Raw genomic sequence first — 19,073 nt, 5'->3', positions numbered from 1 at the left:
AGCTCAAAGTGAGCTTTGCATATCTGCTTTGTGAGCAATTATGCAAATAAACAGATCCTTCAGAATTAGAAGTTTGTACCTATACATTGTAAATTGGAAACAGAAACAGAACACGAAAAAGACAATATATAGAGAACGTATGAAAAAAAGAGCTACTGAAACAAAAGGGATAAATGAATACTAAAGCGATATACTACTCCTTTCCTACAGTGAAAGTCAGAGTCAAAAGAGTTTGGGTTCATGTTTCTTAACCCTTGAAATTAATTGATCCTTTCCCCCCACCCCCCCATTTATTTAGCTGTATTTGGCAAAGATCAAAAACAGGAAGATAGGAAGAAGAGGCATGAACTTAGTAGTTAGCCTTTTTTATTCTTTAATAAAATACTTCTAGTTTCTTAAAATGCTTCTTGTTATTTGGCTCCTTTGAAATGAGAAGATAAATTCCTTGTGGAAAACTCTTCCATGTTTTATTGATTGTTTGCAGAGCAAAACATAAATTCTATATACAAAAATACACTATGAGAGCATGTACATGCATGCTTGTTCTGAATTCTTTATGATATTTATTTTCAACACTGATCGTTCTTTGTGATATTTGAATATTCATGTGACAACCTAGAGGTTATTTACATGAACTGTAACAAGAGGAAGCCAGATGAAAGCACTATAAATCCTGTGAATAAGAACAATATATTATCATTTTTATATTTCCTAATGTTCTGAGTTTCAAGTAAGTAAAATTTGTTCGTAAAATTTCTACTACTGGGGAAATATTGTTCCATTTCTTGAATCAGATTGTAGGTACAATAAAACTTTCATAAGCAAGTTATAAATTGCTTCCATCTTTCCTGTATAAATAAGATGCTGAGGGTTCCTAAATTAGTTCAGAATTATGGCAAAGCTTTGGATTAAATTGTAAACATTATAACAATGTATCAATTTTAGCATAATTGCTTTGAAAGTACAGATTATTATTTAAAGTTGCCTTTTTTTTAAATTTGATTTTAAATCCACGTTCCTTGTCATGCAGCTGTTTACTCATGTTCTGACATCTTATTCAGGAAATGTACAGGCAGTAGAAGGAAGATACTATGGCTTTCAGACCATACTCTCTTCCTTTTACTCCAATACTAAGGGTAGAGTTGTTGTACCTGCAAGAAATAGTGACTTATTTACACATGACTTGTAGATTGTTATCTCTCTACATGTGGTTTACTGTCAATAGAGCTATTCTTTCTCTGGTTTATTGCCACTTCATTTCTATGCAGTAAGAGAGCAGTAGCCTGTTCAAAACATACTATTACTAGGGTAGCACAGAGCTGAATCTTTGAATAAATACTTCCACTATCTTTAGCATGCATCCTTTGTTAGTGGGTGGGTTCAAGGGAGTTGGTTCCATTCTGCTAAGGTAATATTAAAAACTAGTAGTGAAATGTCAATATTAATGTGTACCAGTTTGTTAACATACTTAAATAATAATCTGTCAAAATATTTTAAAATATGAGATGAATTTATCAAAGAATTTGATAATTTTTTCATTCGACCTCAGGCTTTTAATAAAACTGAAAAATACTAATTCCACATCTATTACCCTATTGTCATAAATGTATTGATTATGTGACTAAAGAAGTTTCAGGAGCCAACTGTTTTCTGCTCAATCCGATCAGTTCATATATGTCTGCATGTGCTAGAGAAATGTAAAATATTAATAGAAGGTCAATGAGTGTTCACTGAGCTCTCTTTGCCATATGGCCCCTGTGGAGGATAGAAGGCCCTGGCTAGCTTAAGCCTGCCATATGGACCTGGTGGAAAAAGGTAGGTTTCACACACAGAGCAAACCTACCATATGGACTGGGTGGAGCACTCAAAACTCTAAACATTTCTTGTACACCAGGGCCTTTTACACAGAAGAATGTAAAAACATACATAATACATTACACACAAAAGCCGTTGAAAAATGGATCAATTGTTTAGGTTTATATAATGCTTTCAAGCAGTGACCAAAACTATATAAATAATCAGGGCCTATTTTGAAATAGTAAAGAGGACAATCAATCATTTACAACTGTCTTTTTTACTTTGCACTTAACATCTGTTGTGTAATGGGACCGTACAATGCCACCCTTAAAGCTGTACAAAGACAGAACATCCAAAAATTGTGATAGGGTTAAAGCAGTTTCTCTGAATATATTCTCTTGGGTTTCTTTTCCCTCCTCTTCTTAACCTGAAAAACAAATATAGCACACTATGCAAGAATTGTGACGCAAGTCCTGGACTTAGAAATTTCTTCTGTACTCTTAATCTTTTGAGGAATTGAAATTAAGCATAGGGTAAGATCACTGATTCAACTTTAGTCCCTCTGTGAAGAGTGTGGTGTTACATAGTTGTGTCTTCTTTCATAGACGAAAGTCATAGTAAAGTAGGATAGAAAACTTATCATCTTTCAAACCACTGGACCTAATGTTGAAACTTCCTACATGTTCCCATGCAAACATATCTATATTTTATTTAGTTTTAGTTGGTTGATTGGTTGGTTGGTTTGGTTTAGTTGGGTTGGATTTTTTTGGAAGAAAAAAGCAAAAGTCAGACCAGGACAACTTCAGCTATGATTTTATCAAAATACAGTAAAAAAGAGCATGAAGTAAAGATGTATTTTTAAGATCTTATTTTCTTTTTTCTTACCTGTTTTGGTAATGATTCAGGTCTTTTTTTTTCATGGCTTTATATGAGAAAATGACTTTTATATGTGAGAATGAATAAGGAGAAAAGAAGTCAAGATCTGTTTTGTTCTGTAAACAGAGAAGTAATCTAGGCTGACTTGTCCCTTCAGATTTCTGTCACAATCTTTTCCTTTTCTCTAATTTTATTTTTTTCTTTTCTGGTCCTTTAATTTCAACAAGCAAACTAATTTCTTCATATCTTGAAAGGGGAAGAAACTACTGAATCAAAGACACTTTAAAATCAATCAGTGCTACTGAGGAAAGTGTTTGAGATGTAAGAGAAAAGTGCAGCAAGCAGTAGAATCAGCTGAGTTGTGGAATAGGTAGGACAAAGAGAAGACAAAGACAGTGATCATGAAAATAAAGGATTTGGATTTTACCTTTTGAACTCATTGTGCTAAATATTTTGCAATTGTACTAGAATTTGGTATACAATCACCTTTCATCAGTAGCACTGACTTCCTTTTCAAATTCTGAACAAAAAAAAATCACTGAAGTTGCTCTCTCAATCTTTTGGGTGCAGGAGATCACAAAACCATGCTGGGTGGTCATTTCCTGATGTAGCTCTTGCTTTTTTTTACTAGACAGGCTAAAAGCCAACCTGTTATTGGGCTACAGAATAAAAGTATTATCCTTAAATATATGATGATATCATCAGGTTGAGATAATAAAGCTTGTACAGTCTGTTTCAGTTTGTTTAGGCAGTAACTGTTTTCACTGTACAATAATGCTAAAGATCTTTTGATTTCTGTTTTGTTTTTTTGCAGTTATCACATACATAAATTTTTTTAAAGTCTTAGAGAACCTTTGCTCCGCTCTTGGGATTTGTGTTTTGTTTTCTGTTACATAACATTTATAATTGCTTCAGGATTAAAATAAAGAATTTTTCAATTACATTAGTGGCATAAACATTGAAACAGTTACAGAAGTTTTGGTATGAAACAAAATTAGTAAGAAGAGCTGGCCCTATAGTGGAGATGCAAGGCATATTTCCTTGATACTATGATATGATGCAGATAAAAGACTGAACAAAATATTTAATTTGCATGAAGGTTTTAAACTGGATCAAAAAAATGATTTTAATTTACTGGCAAGTGTATGGCATGCTTGCTGTGTAGAATACTTTAATTTTCTGTATTTAATGTAAACCAAGCTGATCCATGTTACATGATGACTCCAAACTATTTTTTATCTTCTTAAATCAATGCTGAATGTGACTCATAAAGCATAAATACATAAAGGATTTTTTGTTTGTTCTCTAATATGTATTCTGATGTATTAGCATAAATTACATATTCCAAGACATGAAAACACATGCAGGCCAAATCTCACTTTAAAGTGGATGCCTGAAATGGAGCAGAAAACATTAGAGGTAAAACTTCTACATTATTCTATCAGTGAGCATCAAGCTAGTGAATGCCATAGAAATCTCACTAATGGACATGTTCTGGCAGCTTGTTGCAGATGTTTGATGAATGAATTGCAAGAGAAATCATATCAGATGTAAAAATGCTTGCCTTTTCATTCTGAATTTTGTTTCTGAGCACTCTGGGGTTTAGGGGTTTTGTTTGTTTATTATTATGGATTTCTGTGAAAATCAGATATTAGGATATAATGTATAGGCAATGGTTTGAGAAATGTGGCTATAATATTGTAAAGGACTGTTTCTGATGCTATAAACTATGAAGCTCATATTGAACTCCCATAGGCAGACAGCCAAATTTCTATTAGGATATCATAACCATATAATCCAAATTGTGTACATTGATTATTGTCTACAACATTTGCATCTCAGTACTGGAACTATTCCATAGATGGAAGCATTAAGGATGTTTATTATATCTGCTACAAAAAATATTGTGTAATAATTTGGAAAAAGTGAGTTAAATATACTTTCTTATGCAAATTTTGGTGTTTCAGCCACAAAAATAAGAAAGCCTCTGTGTTATACTGCTTCATGGTATTAAAACAGCTCACTCCTTTTGTACCCTTCCTGGTGAGAGTTAATGAAAACAGGATGCTTCACATCCTTTTGTTTTCAGTAATACTTGATGTATTGGGTGTGAAGAGAGTTAAGACCTAGAGTTACTTGATCAGGTATTTCTGTAAAAAGTGTGTGTTGCCATTTACGTGCTCAAGCAAAGATTGGACACTACTGAACTACTGATGATAGAACACCTGTTCCCTTAAGCTGTCAGAAGTCTGACTGCAGGGCTGGACCAGCACAGTCCCTTTGGTACTTTGTTTTCAAAAGACGGCTCCTTCCCCTGCATTTCCAAAACATTTGAAGCTTTTCACTGTATGTTCACGAATTCCTGAACCTATTGCCCAGTAGTCCCATACAGCTGTGTCAGTTGAGTCCACCTGATTTGCTTCCTGATTATTTTATTTTACTGGCATCTTTGACACTAATACATCCAAAGCAGGAATTTTGGCAAGGCAAAAGCTCAGGAACAGCTTCCCTTAATATGTTTCTGTCTTATTTAGGCTGGTCATCTTATTCACTGGTCCATGCGTTATAAGTCCAAATATTAGAGGTAATTGCTAATCTTTTGTTAAAGAGGCTATTAAAATCATGGACATTTAATGTGATCTTGCAGGGATGTGAAGAGAATATGAGTATATATGTTTTTAAATACTGTGTTTCTGCAAAAAGCAGTGTCCCTGGACATTTTACATATTTATCTAAAATATGAGATTTTCTCATTTTCATTAAAAAAGAGACAGTATTCTGTATGAATAAAGCAGTTATATTAATCAGTAGATCCAGTTTTACATGTTCTGACCAGATAAACATTTTTCTGCTGGGACAGATGAGCAGTATAAGTTGCCATAAATGAGAAGTGTTTGATACCTCTTTTTCTTTCTCTGTTGAACTTCTCTGACATATTTATTTGTGAAATGCAGTACTGCTGACTTCTGTACTGCCACTTTACACCAGATGCCAAACATGCTTGGTCAACTTCATCTGCTTGCCAGCACTCTGGGGATGAGGGTATGGGATGGGTTATGAGTTGCTGAATGAATGACAGCTGATGAGTGTTGCTCAGACACATTACCATATATTCATTTTCTTTTTGGGCATCTGATTCATGCTGTCAGCAGATTACCAAGAACATGTGCCATGTGACAAGGTAGCAGAAGCATTAGTACTCAGACCCCCATAATTGCAACATGGCTAGATATAAACTGCCTAAAAACACTGACTTTTTGGTCTTTTCCTGAAAATAATGAATATTAAAATTATTAACTGAACATAGACCAAGGAAAATAGTATGAATACAATGCAGTTCCAGGTATTAACATAAACCCTTCATCTTCAGAGAATTACAAGTTACCAGCTGTGCTCTTATCAAAAACTCCCTTCTTACTACTGTTACGCTCACAAAAGAGGAGTGCTGTTATTTTAGATGACAATGAAAAAAGCTAATATTGTTGATATTCCTTATTTTTAAATTACCTTAAATCCCCAAATAATAGATGCTTTTCAACTTTCATGAAACTTGTCCAGAGGATTATTAATACAAATCATGTGGCCCTTGAAATGATCCAATAAAATCTAGCAAGATGCAATTGTTATATTGTCATAATGTTTTTTTTCTGCATTTTGCAGTAGCCATATGGAGGCAGTTCTTGCCTTGTGTATTGCTTTTATCAGTTGAGATGTGCATATTTATGTCCATAATTTTGAAAATGTGAGGTTTAGTCTACAATACATTCATATGTGCATATTTATGTCCATAATTTTGAAAATGTGAGGTTTAGTCTCAATACATTCATTATGCAGCCCTAAAGTCCAGTCCCTAATTTGAAGTTTGATGTTAATCAGGAATTTAGCTTATACTGAAAATACTTGACTTGATCATTTGATTCAGCATATATTAGGAAAGCTGGATAAATTATCAGGGGGGCAGCTTCTGAGCCAAGGCAATAAAGAAATTAAATATCTGGTTTTGTGAATGTTGGGGTTTGATTTCCTAACCAAATATCCCTTCACTGCATAGATGATCATGGACACCCCTCAAAGCAACTTTGGAAGAAGCTGGGAAGGACTCCTGTGAACCCATAGGGAAACACATTTGCAGAACCCTCTGCATACATATATGCATATAAGCAGTTCTCATAGAATTGCTACAAAGCCAAGAAACATTCTTTTTAGCACTCAGTGTTGCCTGGCTCATGGAGTGGAGATAGCAGACTACTAATTGGGATGTTTGACATGAACTGGTAAAATACATTTATTTTTTTTTTCAGCATCCAAAGAACAGCTGGCTTTATTCTGCATCTGATTATTGCCAGTAGCATATAAGGATCTTTAAGAAAGAAATAATGGGTATAGTTCTTACAATTAAAAACTACAGGTGATAAAATTATAAGTGCCTTCTTTTTATACTGGTATATTTTTAAAATGTAATAAAAATATTTAGAATACCTTTTTAACAGCCATTTAATCATTTAACAATAATTTCATCTTTAGGAATTTAGAGTTAAATTCTTAATTTATTCAGAGTTAATGAATGTTACTGTCAGGTGTTGAAGATATAAGTGTGTTATGGTATATACAGAATCATCCCTGATTATCCCATTCCCTCTTTTTTCCTGATCATTCAAGGCACTTTAAAAAATTGCATGAAAAAATCTGTGAGTAAACAGGATACTTTTTATTACGGGGACAGAGAAACCCTGTAATTTTGTTTTGCATGTTATGTGTTATGATTCCAAAGTACACAGAACAGAAATACCACTGGCATTTTAACATTCCATTGCATGGTAAAATATGTTTGTTTAAAAATAGGAATGATAATTTATTCTAGAATATTGTGAAATCCTTAGAATAAATAAATAAGCCAATACTGCTTGACCCAGCCCTAATCAGTAATATGCTGCAAAATAAGATAAAGGTTATTAAAATAATCCTTTTATTGAAAGAGAAAATTAGATAAGTTGTGCTGATTGACTCTGAGGCCCTCCTAGGGACATGTAAAATGAAGAATAAACTCAACTTGATCTAGTCCAAAAAGCCTGAAGAAATCCTCACAGCTGGAACATCATCACTAATTACATTTTTGCTTTTTGAATCTATATTGCCAGCTCTTTCCACTCATTTTTAGTGATGCTATACCCATAATTCCTTCACAAATTAAAATATGTGATCTTTAGAGAATGTGTTTTATATATTTGCTTTGACAGCTGTAAATGTCACTTACATTCAACTAAAATTCTTGAAATACTGCAAGAATTATTTGTGCAAAATCTGTTGTATGTAAAAAACAACAGTTTAACTGTTTAGTTTATTTCTTTTTGAGTCAGTATAAATTTCTTGCTCCTGGGAAGTCTTTCTTCTCCCCTCCTTCACCTCATAATCCCAGTTCTATTATTCCTTCCCAAAGTGTTTGGCTACCGTGAGTGTCCTTCCCTATATTCCCAACTTTCTATTTTTCTATTTTCTCACTTCTTGATTACTCCCTGTCTTTTGTCAAGTCCTTTCTGTTTATCCCTTCCATGTCCTTCTTCCAGCCAGCAATACGTTCCTTTTTTTTCCCCCTCTATGCTTATAGGTAAATTGGCTTACAAGGTATTAGCATAGAAGGGGTACCACTGAACCTTGAGATAGAGTGACCCCAAAAGTTTTGTTCAAGAAGTGATTCTCTGTCTGGCTCTAATTTGCCATTTTGGAGGCAACTCCAACTGCAGTATGATCAATAATCCAGTGCAGTAGTGAAGAATAATCTGTAGAGATCATCTGAAGAATAATCTGTAGAGATCATCTGTAGATCTGCATGTTCTTTAAAAGGATTTTAAAAATACTGGAAATTTATTAATTGATTTTTTTTTTCCACCAAGGAATAGCATCCAGTTAGTACATTAAGTTTTCAGTGGTTAAAATCTCAGAGAATGTTCAGGAAATATAAGTCTTACTGTTGGCGGGAAAGTCCTGCTTCTGAACCTATCTCCAAAGTGAACACATAAAACTAATTTCTTATGTCCTTTTATTCCTGTGTAATTCTTTACATAAAGTGAAGGTGTGTGTATTTGGAAGCCATGCCACCTGGGAATATGGTCCACAATGGTAGACTTGACACATGAGACACATGACAGATGAGTGAAGTTCTGTAAGACCTACCTGCAGAAATGTATGCGACTGCATCAGATGCAAAGCCATTTTGTGTAATGCACACATTGAAGAAACTAAATACCTGTGATCCTTTCCATGCAGGTTTTTAATTTTTAGTCATATTTCATTATTAGAGAGCTGCTACTCCCAAAGTCATTAGACAAACATACCAATCCAAGAAGCAGAACTCAGTGAACAGCATTTGCAATGGTATCAACTGTGAGAGCACCAGCCTCTTTGAAGTTTGAACAGAAACATTAACCAGTGTGTCGGTCTATTTGAATATTTGATATTCCTTCCTGATTTCCAGCGCCACAGTTGCAAATGTTTTAATTTCAGAGTATTTCGATGTCCTGGAGAACTGTTGGTTGTATAAAAAGAAATAAATAAATTGTAGATTAAAAAAAAATAAAAGGAGTTTATTTATATATATATATATACACAATATATATATGTGTGTGTGTAACTCTTATCAAATCTATATACATATAGCTCTTCTAATATGTTTATAAGAGCTTTATAAGGGTTTCAGTACATTCCTTTTATAGTTGGTAACATCCTTCACAGTCATCTTGCCTCGCCCCCTGCTACATGCGGGGTTAATCTTGAATGACCAAATCTATAAAGCAGCCAAATTGTATGGGAGCTGGTCAAGAAGATTTCATTTATTTGTTCATTTCTTTATTTGTTTTTATCTGCCTGATACTATTAAACATTTAAATTGAGAATATGGGACCCCTTGTTCTTTTATGTTAATATAAATCAAGAATTATGGATCAGTTAAAACAGAAAAGTTTCTCACACTTGAAACCTCTAACAGTGAGGAAAGTAAAATATAAAGCTTTGTACTAAAGAGTTTTTGATGACATAAACCAAAATAATACTTAGCTAAACGGAATAGATTGTTTCTACAATGTAGAGAAAATGAATGCACCAGATTTATGGTAATAAAAAGTAGAAGCAGAATCCTCTTTCATCATTCAAATGGTAAGAGTGAGCCTGTGTTAGGAACAAATATATGTGCAATATTTTGCAGAGAACAGAAAAGCCTCAAAATGCATTGCAAAAAAAGCATGACATGATTACAGAATGGCAGTAATCTGTATAGTATTTTTTTTTCAGCCAGCTATTATTGCTTGCTTTCAAATCCTGGCAATATCAATATTTTCCAGTTTGATTGGTGACTGGTCTGAACTTATCCTACTTGCTTTTAAGAACAAAGACAAGAGAATGGCTACCTCTATTCATCTATTATTGTTTAAATAGCTGTCACGGCTTTCAGGATGTCTGTTTCCATGTTATCTGGTGAAAGAACAAAATAGAATGGCAACAAACCAAATACAGTGAAATATGTTTGTTGCATTTGGCCCAAACCAGCTGCTGTTTACAGATAAAATCTGGTTTGAACAAAACCAGGTGAATTTTGGAAATTGAGGAACAATGGATGGAGTGGTTGTAGCATTTACAAATATTTTAAAGAAATGTATCGCATTCAGACTTGCCTATTACAGTGATTTAGTTCATATGTCAAGACACATATTCATCTCTGCCTGGATATTGTAGGGGCTTGGGTAACAGCTTGTCCTATCCTTGTTTATTTGTTAATTTATAACATCTCAGTTCCCAGCACAAACCAAGGCAGGCCCTAACACTTCTTTGTTCTGCTTTGTTCTTTCTTTTTTTTTCCCCTCTTTCTTTTCATTGTTGTGCTCCCCACTCTGACAATGGAGTTGTAGATTGACCCTATTTCCCCTTTTGCCCTGACTTCTCTTCTAACACTTCCTTTGATGTGTTTAGACTGAAAATACCAAATCTCTGTTTCCCAGCAAGGGCTCATCATTTTGCAGCATTGCTCTGCTAGTAGTGTAAGAGAAACATTAGTAGTTCCTTTGCAGCAGTTTAAAAGATGTTAGGCTAATGATTATTTGGAAACAGAAGATATTTCATCCTTAAGAGAAAAGAGGACTTGTGCAGGAATTAAGTACTTTAAATTTTTTTAAAGACAAGAGGTCATATTATTTTGCTACTAAGATATGTGGTTATGTTTTAATTGGCTGTGTTTACAATGTGGTTTTTCTTAAAAATGCATTTTTTTTGAGATTCGCTCAATCATTGCTTATCTCACATCCACAAATATCCACACTTCCTGTGTATAATATGTACATTTGCTCTGTTTCAAACATACTCACACTCGAAGTTTATTTCACATGGGACATCAAGAAAACAAAGTCACATTAGTCTGACTTTTTTTTCTGAGTTGATATTTCATTAAAGTAAGTTCAGAGTAAGTTCATATTTCTAGTCCTACCCTTCAGTGTAAATTTGTTTCTGTTATTTATTATAACAGAATGGTTTCGATGGTTTATAATGGTTTTGATGTTACTTTGAATTCATATCATTTTAATCGTGAATTTCTTTGCCTAATGCGAAACCATGCCACACATCATTAAAAAATCTTCACAAACTTCATATGTTGAGCATGCACAGAGTACAGCAAGCATAACATGAAATAAATTGTAAAGTAGTAATGCAGTAAAAAAATTGATCCCTTGCTTAAATTCTATTACAAGATCTGTGTTAGGAGCTTTCTGTATCTCAGCAATTGCATGGAAGAGCAGTTTTTGAGTTAATTAAGGCTTACAGAATTTTTAAGTGGGTCAGTTTTATCTAGTATATCTTAAAATATTTTGACAATTTGAGACCTAAATTATCAGTAAGATTCCAAGTAGTCTTAGAAGGTAGGAGGTCATTGATCCATTTTCCTGGCAAACTTAGAGGAAAATGATGTCTTTTCAGTTTCCTTTCTCATTTATATGAATCAACTTCACCGTGCATACTGGTGATTCAACTCTTTCCTGCTATATCATGCAAGAGCAATACCTTCACCGCAACCACTGATACAAAGAAATCTCTACCCAAAAAAACTTAAGGATGTAATATGGAAGAGGCTTTTTCTTTTATTTTTTTTTTTTAATTTTTTTTTTTTTTTTTAATTTTTTGGTTTCTTAATTTTGGGTAAAAATCATTTGGGGAAGCCATATTTTCAATAGAGGAAAAAAGTTTTCACCTATAAAATAATATTGTGTTGTCTAACTAGTTTTGTTTAAGTTTTGGCTTATTTCTTTTGATTAATGAAAGCATAACAATTCTGGCAGCAACTTGGAATAAACCATTTGCTAATGATTCTTCACACTAGAATAGGAATGGAGAAATTGAACTAAGCTAGTTTTCAATACCAGGAATATATAGTTAATTTTTCTTAATGATGTAGTGAATATTTCTATAATATTGTAAAATTGGAAAAAATACTCATATTTAGGGCCAAATTTTAGTGTGTTACTAAAAAATTACTACAGAGCTATTCATGCAGCTGTGGGGTAGCATGAGGACAGAGGCTACATCCACATAGTACATTTTTCAGAGCCTGCTTTGAATCTCAGTAAGGTAGATAGAAAATGGTTGAGAGATTCAGAGCCGGTTTTTTCTCAGCACTCTGTAACATGACTGGAAAATTTAAATATAGCTGAAAAAATCCTTTATGACTCTGAATGGTCTGAAGCTTTCCTTGGTCAACATTAATTCCTTTCAAAAGCTTTCCTTTCAAAAGCTTGGAAAGCTTTTGAATGATGACTTTATGGGAAAGCAGTAATTGTGGCATGAATTGGGACAAACAGGGCATAAGGAACAGAGTCTTACTCTGTCCTCAGAGTAAGTCTTTGTCTTCAGCCTGAGCTGCAGGGAAGTAGGAAGAACAGCACCTAGAACAGGATCTCCTCAAAAGCAGATCTTTCCATCTGAGGTGGTCATCTAAGATTTCTCTTACAGTCAACAGGCAGAAATCTTCTAGAGGAAGATTTGCCTCTTCCTGCACTAGATGCCTGTGAGAGTTCAGATGGATGAGTACCTTAAAGTGGACTGCATTCAGTCCAAGGGAGAGCTCTTTTTAGGCAACTAGGATCAACTTTCAGATTCAATTTTAATGTACCTGATGAAATAAATAGAGAAGTGCAACCATTCTTGAAATTATAATTAAATAAATAAATAAAAAAAAAGAAATTTGACTACCCCAAAAGATACATAACTTATAATGGTCAAAGCCAAAATGGAAATAAGTGAGTCTGACAAACTCCTTTGTAGTCATAGAGTTGTGCAGAATCTGCATGATGCCTGGGATACATTCTGATGTCCTTGCATTGTACTGAGATACAGCAATGTGTGTCAGTTAATGACTGAGCCCTTGGTAAGAAGAGTATGTATAGATATATGTATCTATCTATCTATCTATCTATATATATATGTGTGTGTGTGTATATAGATAGTTTTCCTTTTGAAGAATTCAGATTAATATCTGGTGCAAAGAAATTGACCTAAATTTCTATATCACTTCAACAGTAACCTAAAAATATTCCAGAAAGGGAAAAAAAAAACAAAAAAAAACAAAAAAAAAAAAACCACACCACAAATGAGGTTATTGACGTTTCTTTTAATTGTGGGTTGTTTTTTTTTTTTTCCTACTTCTTAATCTGTTCACAGATTATCTGTGAAACTTTAATCATAGAAGTCTTCAAGATGTGCAAGTTTTTTCCCATCGTGATGTCAGAAATTATCAGATCTGATTTTTACAAAGATCCCACTAAGGAGTTCAGCACTAGTTGTTAGAAGATGTCCATGCTTTAAAAAAAACAATTGGCCCGTGATTGTTACTGTGCTAATAATTTCATGTAATGCTCAGAGCATGTTTTAATTGTGGCAATCAGGTGTATTTTCTTGATGAAAAATGTATTGAGGAGCTTTTCTTGGTGTTGCAAGATCTTCTGAGCTGTAAGTGAAACCATTAAGAGCAGGAAGGGTTAATTGTACGGGAAGCCGCGTATTCAAATACTTCTCATATACAAAATATATGTCATGCTAGAAAATATTCTATTGTCACTCCAAATAGAACACAAACTAAAATGAGATAATTGGGAAGGTGCCCATAAAGTCAGCCTGAATATATAATCACAAGTATATGTGAGATAATATTTGTTTTAAAAAGATTCTATGGCACTGTAAACTCAGTCTCATTAGAGACTGCATTTAAAAGGCTTATAAAGTTACTCATTAATGTTATCTTGTTGTATCTCCACAGCTTTTTCATTAAAGAAAATTCAGCAGAAAGCATTTTCTCCTGATAGCAGGAACCAATTTGCAATAAATGTTCTGGAAACCACTAGGGAAGCCATTACTGAGGTCTAATAAAAACAGACAAGCGTAACTTGTTCTATATTTTTGTTTCAATCACATACAGATGAGACCCCGCTCTCCACACCAACCGCAAGAGACAGCCTTGACAAACTTTCTCTAACTGGGCATGGGCAACCACTACCTCCGGGTTTTCCATCTCCTTTTCTATTCCCTGATGGATTGTCCTCCATAGAGACCCTTCTGACTAACATCCAGGTAGGCCCTTTTGTAGATCGGCTTAAAGGGATGGAGAGGAGCCAGTTTTGTCTAAATTAATAAAACCATTCTAGCTTAATCAGTTCATAAGATTATTTGGATCAACTAATTTACTGAAACTTTCCTGTAATTTAGGCTTTAAAGGAACCACAGCAAACAAATGAATTTAGAAGCTGTCAGATACAGTACATAAAAATACAGATTGTATATTAAACCACAGCAGAAAATTCAATGTAAATTATATTGGTGTGTTTAACAACATTTGTCTTCAATGTTCTTTTTATTACAGGCTAATGAAATGTATCTTACTGTTTAACTTTATCTCATTTACTAAACAGAGAAAGAGTTCTTTAATAAATAGTTATTTCAAATTGCTAGAGTGGCATGGGGAAATGATATTGAAAGCTATTTGAAATATGTCTCCAAAAGAAGCATTAACAAAAAGCACTTACTTTATAAAGAAGCTCATTTCAGTTAAAGTACTGTCTTCAAAGAATAGACTTCAAAGGGTATTACCAAATTTTATACCGATTTCCTATTTGGTAGTCACAATGTCTGTTGTGTGTAGCAAAACCGTGTTCGAATATTATTTGTAATATACACTATGTATAGCTTGAAGCCAAATTGTTAGTGTTTCATATTAGAATTAAGAAAATTTTTTTTTGTCCACAAATTCAGTTATCTCATGTTCCCCGTATGCAAATTTTGCAACAATATGGTCATATACTGCATGCAGAAGCAAAATGATAGTGCCAGAAATAATACAGCCATATTGCATGTTCCAGAGAAGCCTTGACTGGGCAGCTACCAACTTCCAGTTTGTCACCATATATTTCCTGCTCATCCCTGCAAACACTGTCCAGCAAAGGATATGACGGAGCAGGGCCAAATCCTGCTCACTTTACTGTCTGAAGCAATCTCATTAAAGTTTATGACACTTCAGAATTGTTTTATGAAAAGTATATGAGCCATTCATTAGTTGTGTTTTGAGGTGTAATAATGGAAAAATACTGCTATTTAAGAAGTAAATATTGTTATCACTGCCTGGTCTGGAAAAGCATATTTATGATTACTTCTTGCAATTCTGAGACTTAGCATCTTGAATATTTAAACCACAAACCAAGATAACTTGATAGCAGTATTCTTGTAACATATCTGCTGCAATCTGTAAAGAGTGTATTTTTTTCTTAAAGCAGAAATACAGTTAGAAAATTTTTAGCTGTACATACATGTACAGAAAAGTTCTTAGTAATTTTTTGACAAATGTTTGCACTCAATGTCTCTAGACAGCAACCTAATGAGCAAGGCATTCAGTATCAACAGGTTAGCTAATCTTGTGATTAAATATGAGGGTGCTGCAGTATTTCAGGATAAATGATCAGGATTAATTTGCCAAGAATTCATTCAGTTTTGTTTTACAGAAAATGTGAATGTGAAATTCAGTCATTACTTTTTTTTTTAGTACTCTAATCTTACCTGAAATGAAAAGATAAAATAAAAGGCAACATCATAAACAAACCAGAAACTTTTTTATGCCTTCTCTTGTATTGCTTTTAAGCATCCTGCTCTTTACCTTGATATTCCATATATTGAAAAATCATCTATTAGTGTAAAGTGGTGGGACATAAGTCCTTCTGGATTTTTTCGGTATGTCCCCACATCACAGTACATGGCTTTGACAGATTTCTAGGAATCTTTTCACAACAGTATATGAAAAGCATTTCCCTCCCTCTCCCTTGCTCCAGGTTTTTTATCTGGACAACATTAGAAATCTGCTTAATAAAATAAAAAATAAATAAAATTAGTTGATTTTCCCATCTGTGTAGGAAAAGTTGACTTAAATATCAGTAGAGTATATTACAATATCATATGGACAATAGTGGCAATTTCATTAATCAATGCCATTTAAAATTATTTCCATAGTATTATTTCATTACTATTGCAATGAGAGGGGGTTACCCCATGCCCACAAGCAAGTTAGATACTGTGATGCTGACACTTCCAGAACAGTTTCAGGTATTTGATTACAAATTCAAATTTGTTGCTGGCATCTGTGGAAAGAGACAATTCTGTACCATAGTCCCTGATTGCACTGTAATTTGTGACTTTGCTAGGAAATGTGTAAACCATACCTATGATGTATTTATCACCTGGATTAGAAGGATTTTTTTCACTGAGTAAATGGCTCCTTGCTGTCCTTTGGACTTGACGTGTTTTGCATCCCTGTCAGTAGAGATGTGGTTTCCATGGGGAGGTGGAGCAGTGTGATCCCTCACTGTTCTCTTGTTGCAGCGGTGGAGCAGATCTAACTTCCTCAAATAGATTGCCAATGGCTTCATGAGTGGATTTGGTAGACACTGCTCTTTTTTCATCAGGGTCATTCATGCTGAAAATAGGCATGTGTCCTTTCACTGAAAGGGTATATGTCTGCTTGTGAAATGCAAGTCTACATTTTTTGTTAGGTCATGGCTCTGGGGAGCAGCCACAACATACCACACATTGTGCTGGAGGTAGCCTACATTTTAGGAATGTGATAATCACAGGAATATACAGGCAAGGAGCTTCTGGCTACACCAATGTGCACGGAATTGACGGTGGATGTCTCTGCCGTGATCCCCATCTGTGGTGCAGGATCTGGAGGATCAGAATAATCCAGACTTAGAACAGGATTAGGGTGTGCTATGGGCACTAGGAGCTCTAATGTTGACCTTTGTCAGGGTAAAAAGGATCCTAAATCTTGTCATTGAAACAGTGCTCTTTGGGTCTGCAAACAAAACTTCTAAATATTTTGTTATTTGAAAACAAATGTGCTTGAAGTCCTGCAGATACTGATGAGCTCAGCTGAACTTGTTGCCTAAGTGTAATTCTGTTTTAGTAGACTGAGTCATTTTTTAGATGTGACCTTTGAGCAAAAGTGATTCTCTTTTCTTCCATCCATACTAAAGTTAAATGGATAGCCCCTGATCACAAATTCAAAATTTTAGGCAAATATTAAAATAGCCTATTTGCTTCTGCTGTCACCAGTATGTCTTTCTGTATACCATATATATGGAGGGGTTTTTACTTCTCCATAAATGCTTCTTTAAGCAAAATACAATATTTAATTATTTGTACATTTACAGAGGAGATAATAACAGTATACAATACCTGAAATAATATCATTGTTCATGCTGGAGACTGCTGAAATACAAATAATAAACTCTAAAAAAATATAATTAAACAAATACACACATTAAAAAAGGAATAAGATTGGGAATATATTTTCTCATTTGGACTTATATCTGCATATCTAAAACAAAGAGAAAATAAATTTCCCTGGAGAACTTAAATCAATTGATATGTCTGTTTTTTCACAAATGTATTTGTATATTTCTTCTGGATTCAATGTTGGAAGTCTAAGTGCAGTTGCAGGGAGGATGAAGGGTGGGGGAAAGTGAGTCTCAGCAAAATGCTGTGTATGTACTTGTGAGAAGGCTAAAGATGTCTCCATACCCCTCACATAAGTTTACCTTTTTGAGTCATGGCCTGATTATGCCAAAGTGTGTTACAGCCACGGCCTTTCATGATGCTACAATATTCTTGGGTAATAGTAATGTTCTTTCAAGCTTTTAGAGTCTGAATCTCTAATGTCCCTGAGCTGAATTTCCATTAATATCTAAGGGATGATATAGTTGCACTATGAGAGCTGTATTTTTCTATCAAAACTGTATTGTATTCACACATTTTTATTGTTAAATATTTTTAGAGAGATACCTAAATTAATTTACAAGCTTCCCATTGATATTAATAAAATCAATGCATGGTTGCAAACTAAATTCCCCTCTGAAAACAAAGAAAACTAATAGCTTTATTGCTGTGAGTTTCCTGCACTGTTACTGTCTATCACTAAATACTAAGGGAAAAACACTGCAAACAGTGGATAATGTAAAAAAAAATCCCAGTTTTAATTCATGTTATTTTTTTTGATCTTCTGCTACAATTCAAGAGATTTTTTTTCATAGAAAGTATTAATGGAAAATACTGTTTATACTTGTGTAATATACCTTTATCTGTGATAAAGTATGCAATCTGAGTTATTAAAAAAGTTGTCTTTTCAGGAGTCATCTCTAGAGATATTTTGACTGTGTTGTCTTCACATGGTACTTAGTCACTAGTCAGTTATAAATAGCAGATATTTAAAAATTAACATATGAAGTTACCTAGAATTGTATGTATTTTTTTTTCTAGAGCCTTCCACTACATACTTTTAATGATGACAGCATTCAAATTACATATATTTTCCTTACTAAAAGAAAAGCAATGTTATTTGAAAGTGTTTTAACCATGAATAGCTAATACTGCAGAAAGAAGCCCCTGAGCTGCAGCCCTCTGGAAGCCAGGAATTTTGAATAGGAAAACTTCCTAATGTGCATGCCCTGATATTTTAGTTTCCCTTTTTCACTCAATGTGGGCAATTGTTGGAAACAGGATATGATCTTCTGGATAGACTGTCAAACTAATTAGCAAGGTCATTTTAATGTCACATAGAAACATGTAGCCAACTAAATTCTGTTAGGTGGAACACACACTAGCTAGAAGAGCTAGAAAGAGAAGGAGCTTCTATACACTTTCCCCTCCACCCCTTTCAAAGTAGGCAACACATTATTTGCATAACTTAAAAATAGTGATGAGTAATACTGGTTTTAAGACCGAGTTGAGGTTTGATGTATGTTTAGTTTCTGTAGGATCATGAGGTTGCATTTATATGATGCTGTTCTCAGATCAGAGAATGGGAAGAAACTCATATATCAACTTAGCAT

The 19,073-nt window shown here is 34.0% G+C and overlaps 1 protein-coding gene across 6 annotated transcripts in view; it reads left to right on the top strand.

Annotated features, from left to right (window-relative positions):
• Window positions 1-19,073, top strand: part of DACH1 (dachshund family transcription factor 1) — a 356,490-nt gene that overhangs the window by 292,877 nt on the left and 44,540 nt on the right. For all 6 annotated transcript variants that reach the window (XM_068182306.1, XM_068182304.1, XM_068182308.1 and 3 more), the window contains one exon: window positions 14,123-14,274. In XM_068182306.1, the coding sequence (XP_068038407.1) occupies window positions 14,123-14,274 (152 nt within the window). The remainder of the gene's footprint in view (window positions 1-14,122; window positions 14,275-19,073) is intronic.

Source organism: Anomalospiza imberbis, chromosome 2 (genome assembly GCF_031753505.1).
Source record: "Anomalospiza imberbis isolate Cuckoo-Finch-1a 21T00152 chromosome 2, ASM3175350v1, whole genome shotgun sequence".
NCBI lineage: Eukaryota > Metazoa > Chordata > Aves > Passeriformes > Viduidae > Anomalospiza > Anomalospiza imberbis.
This window is presented reverse-complemented; position numbering and strand designations above follow the sequence as displayed.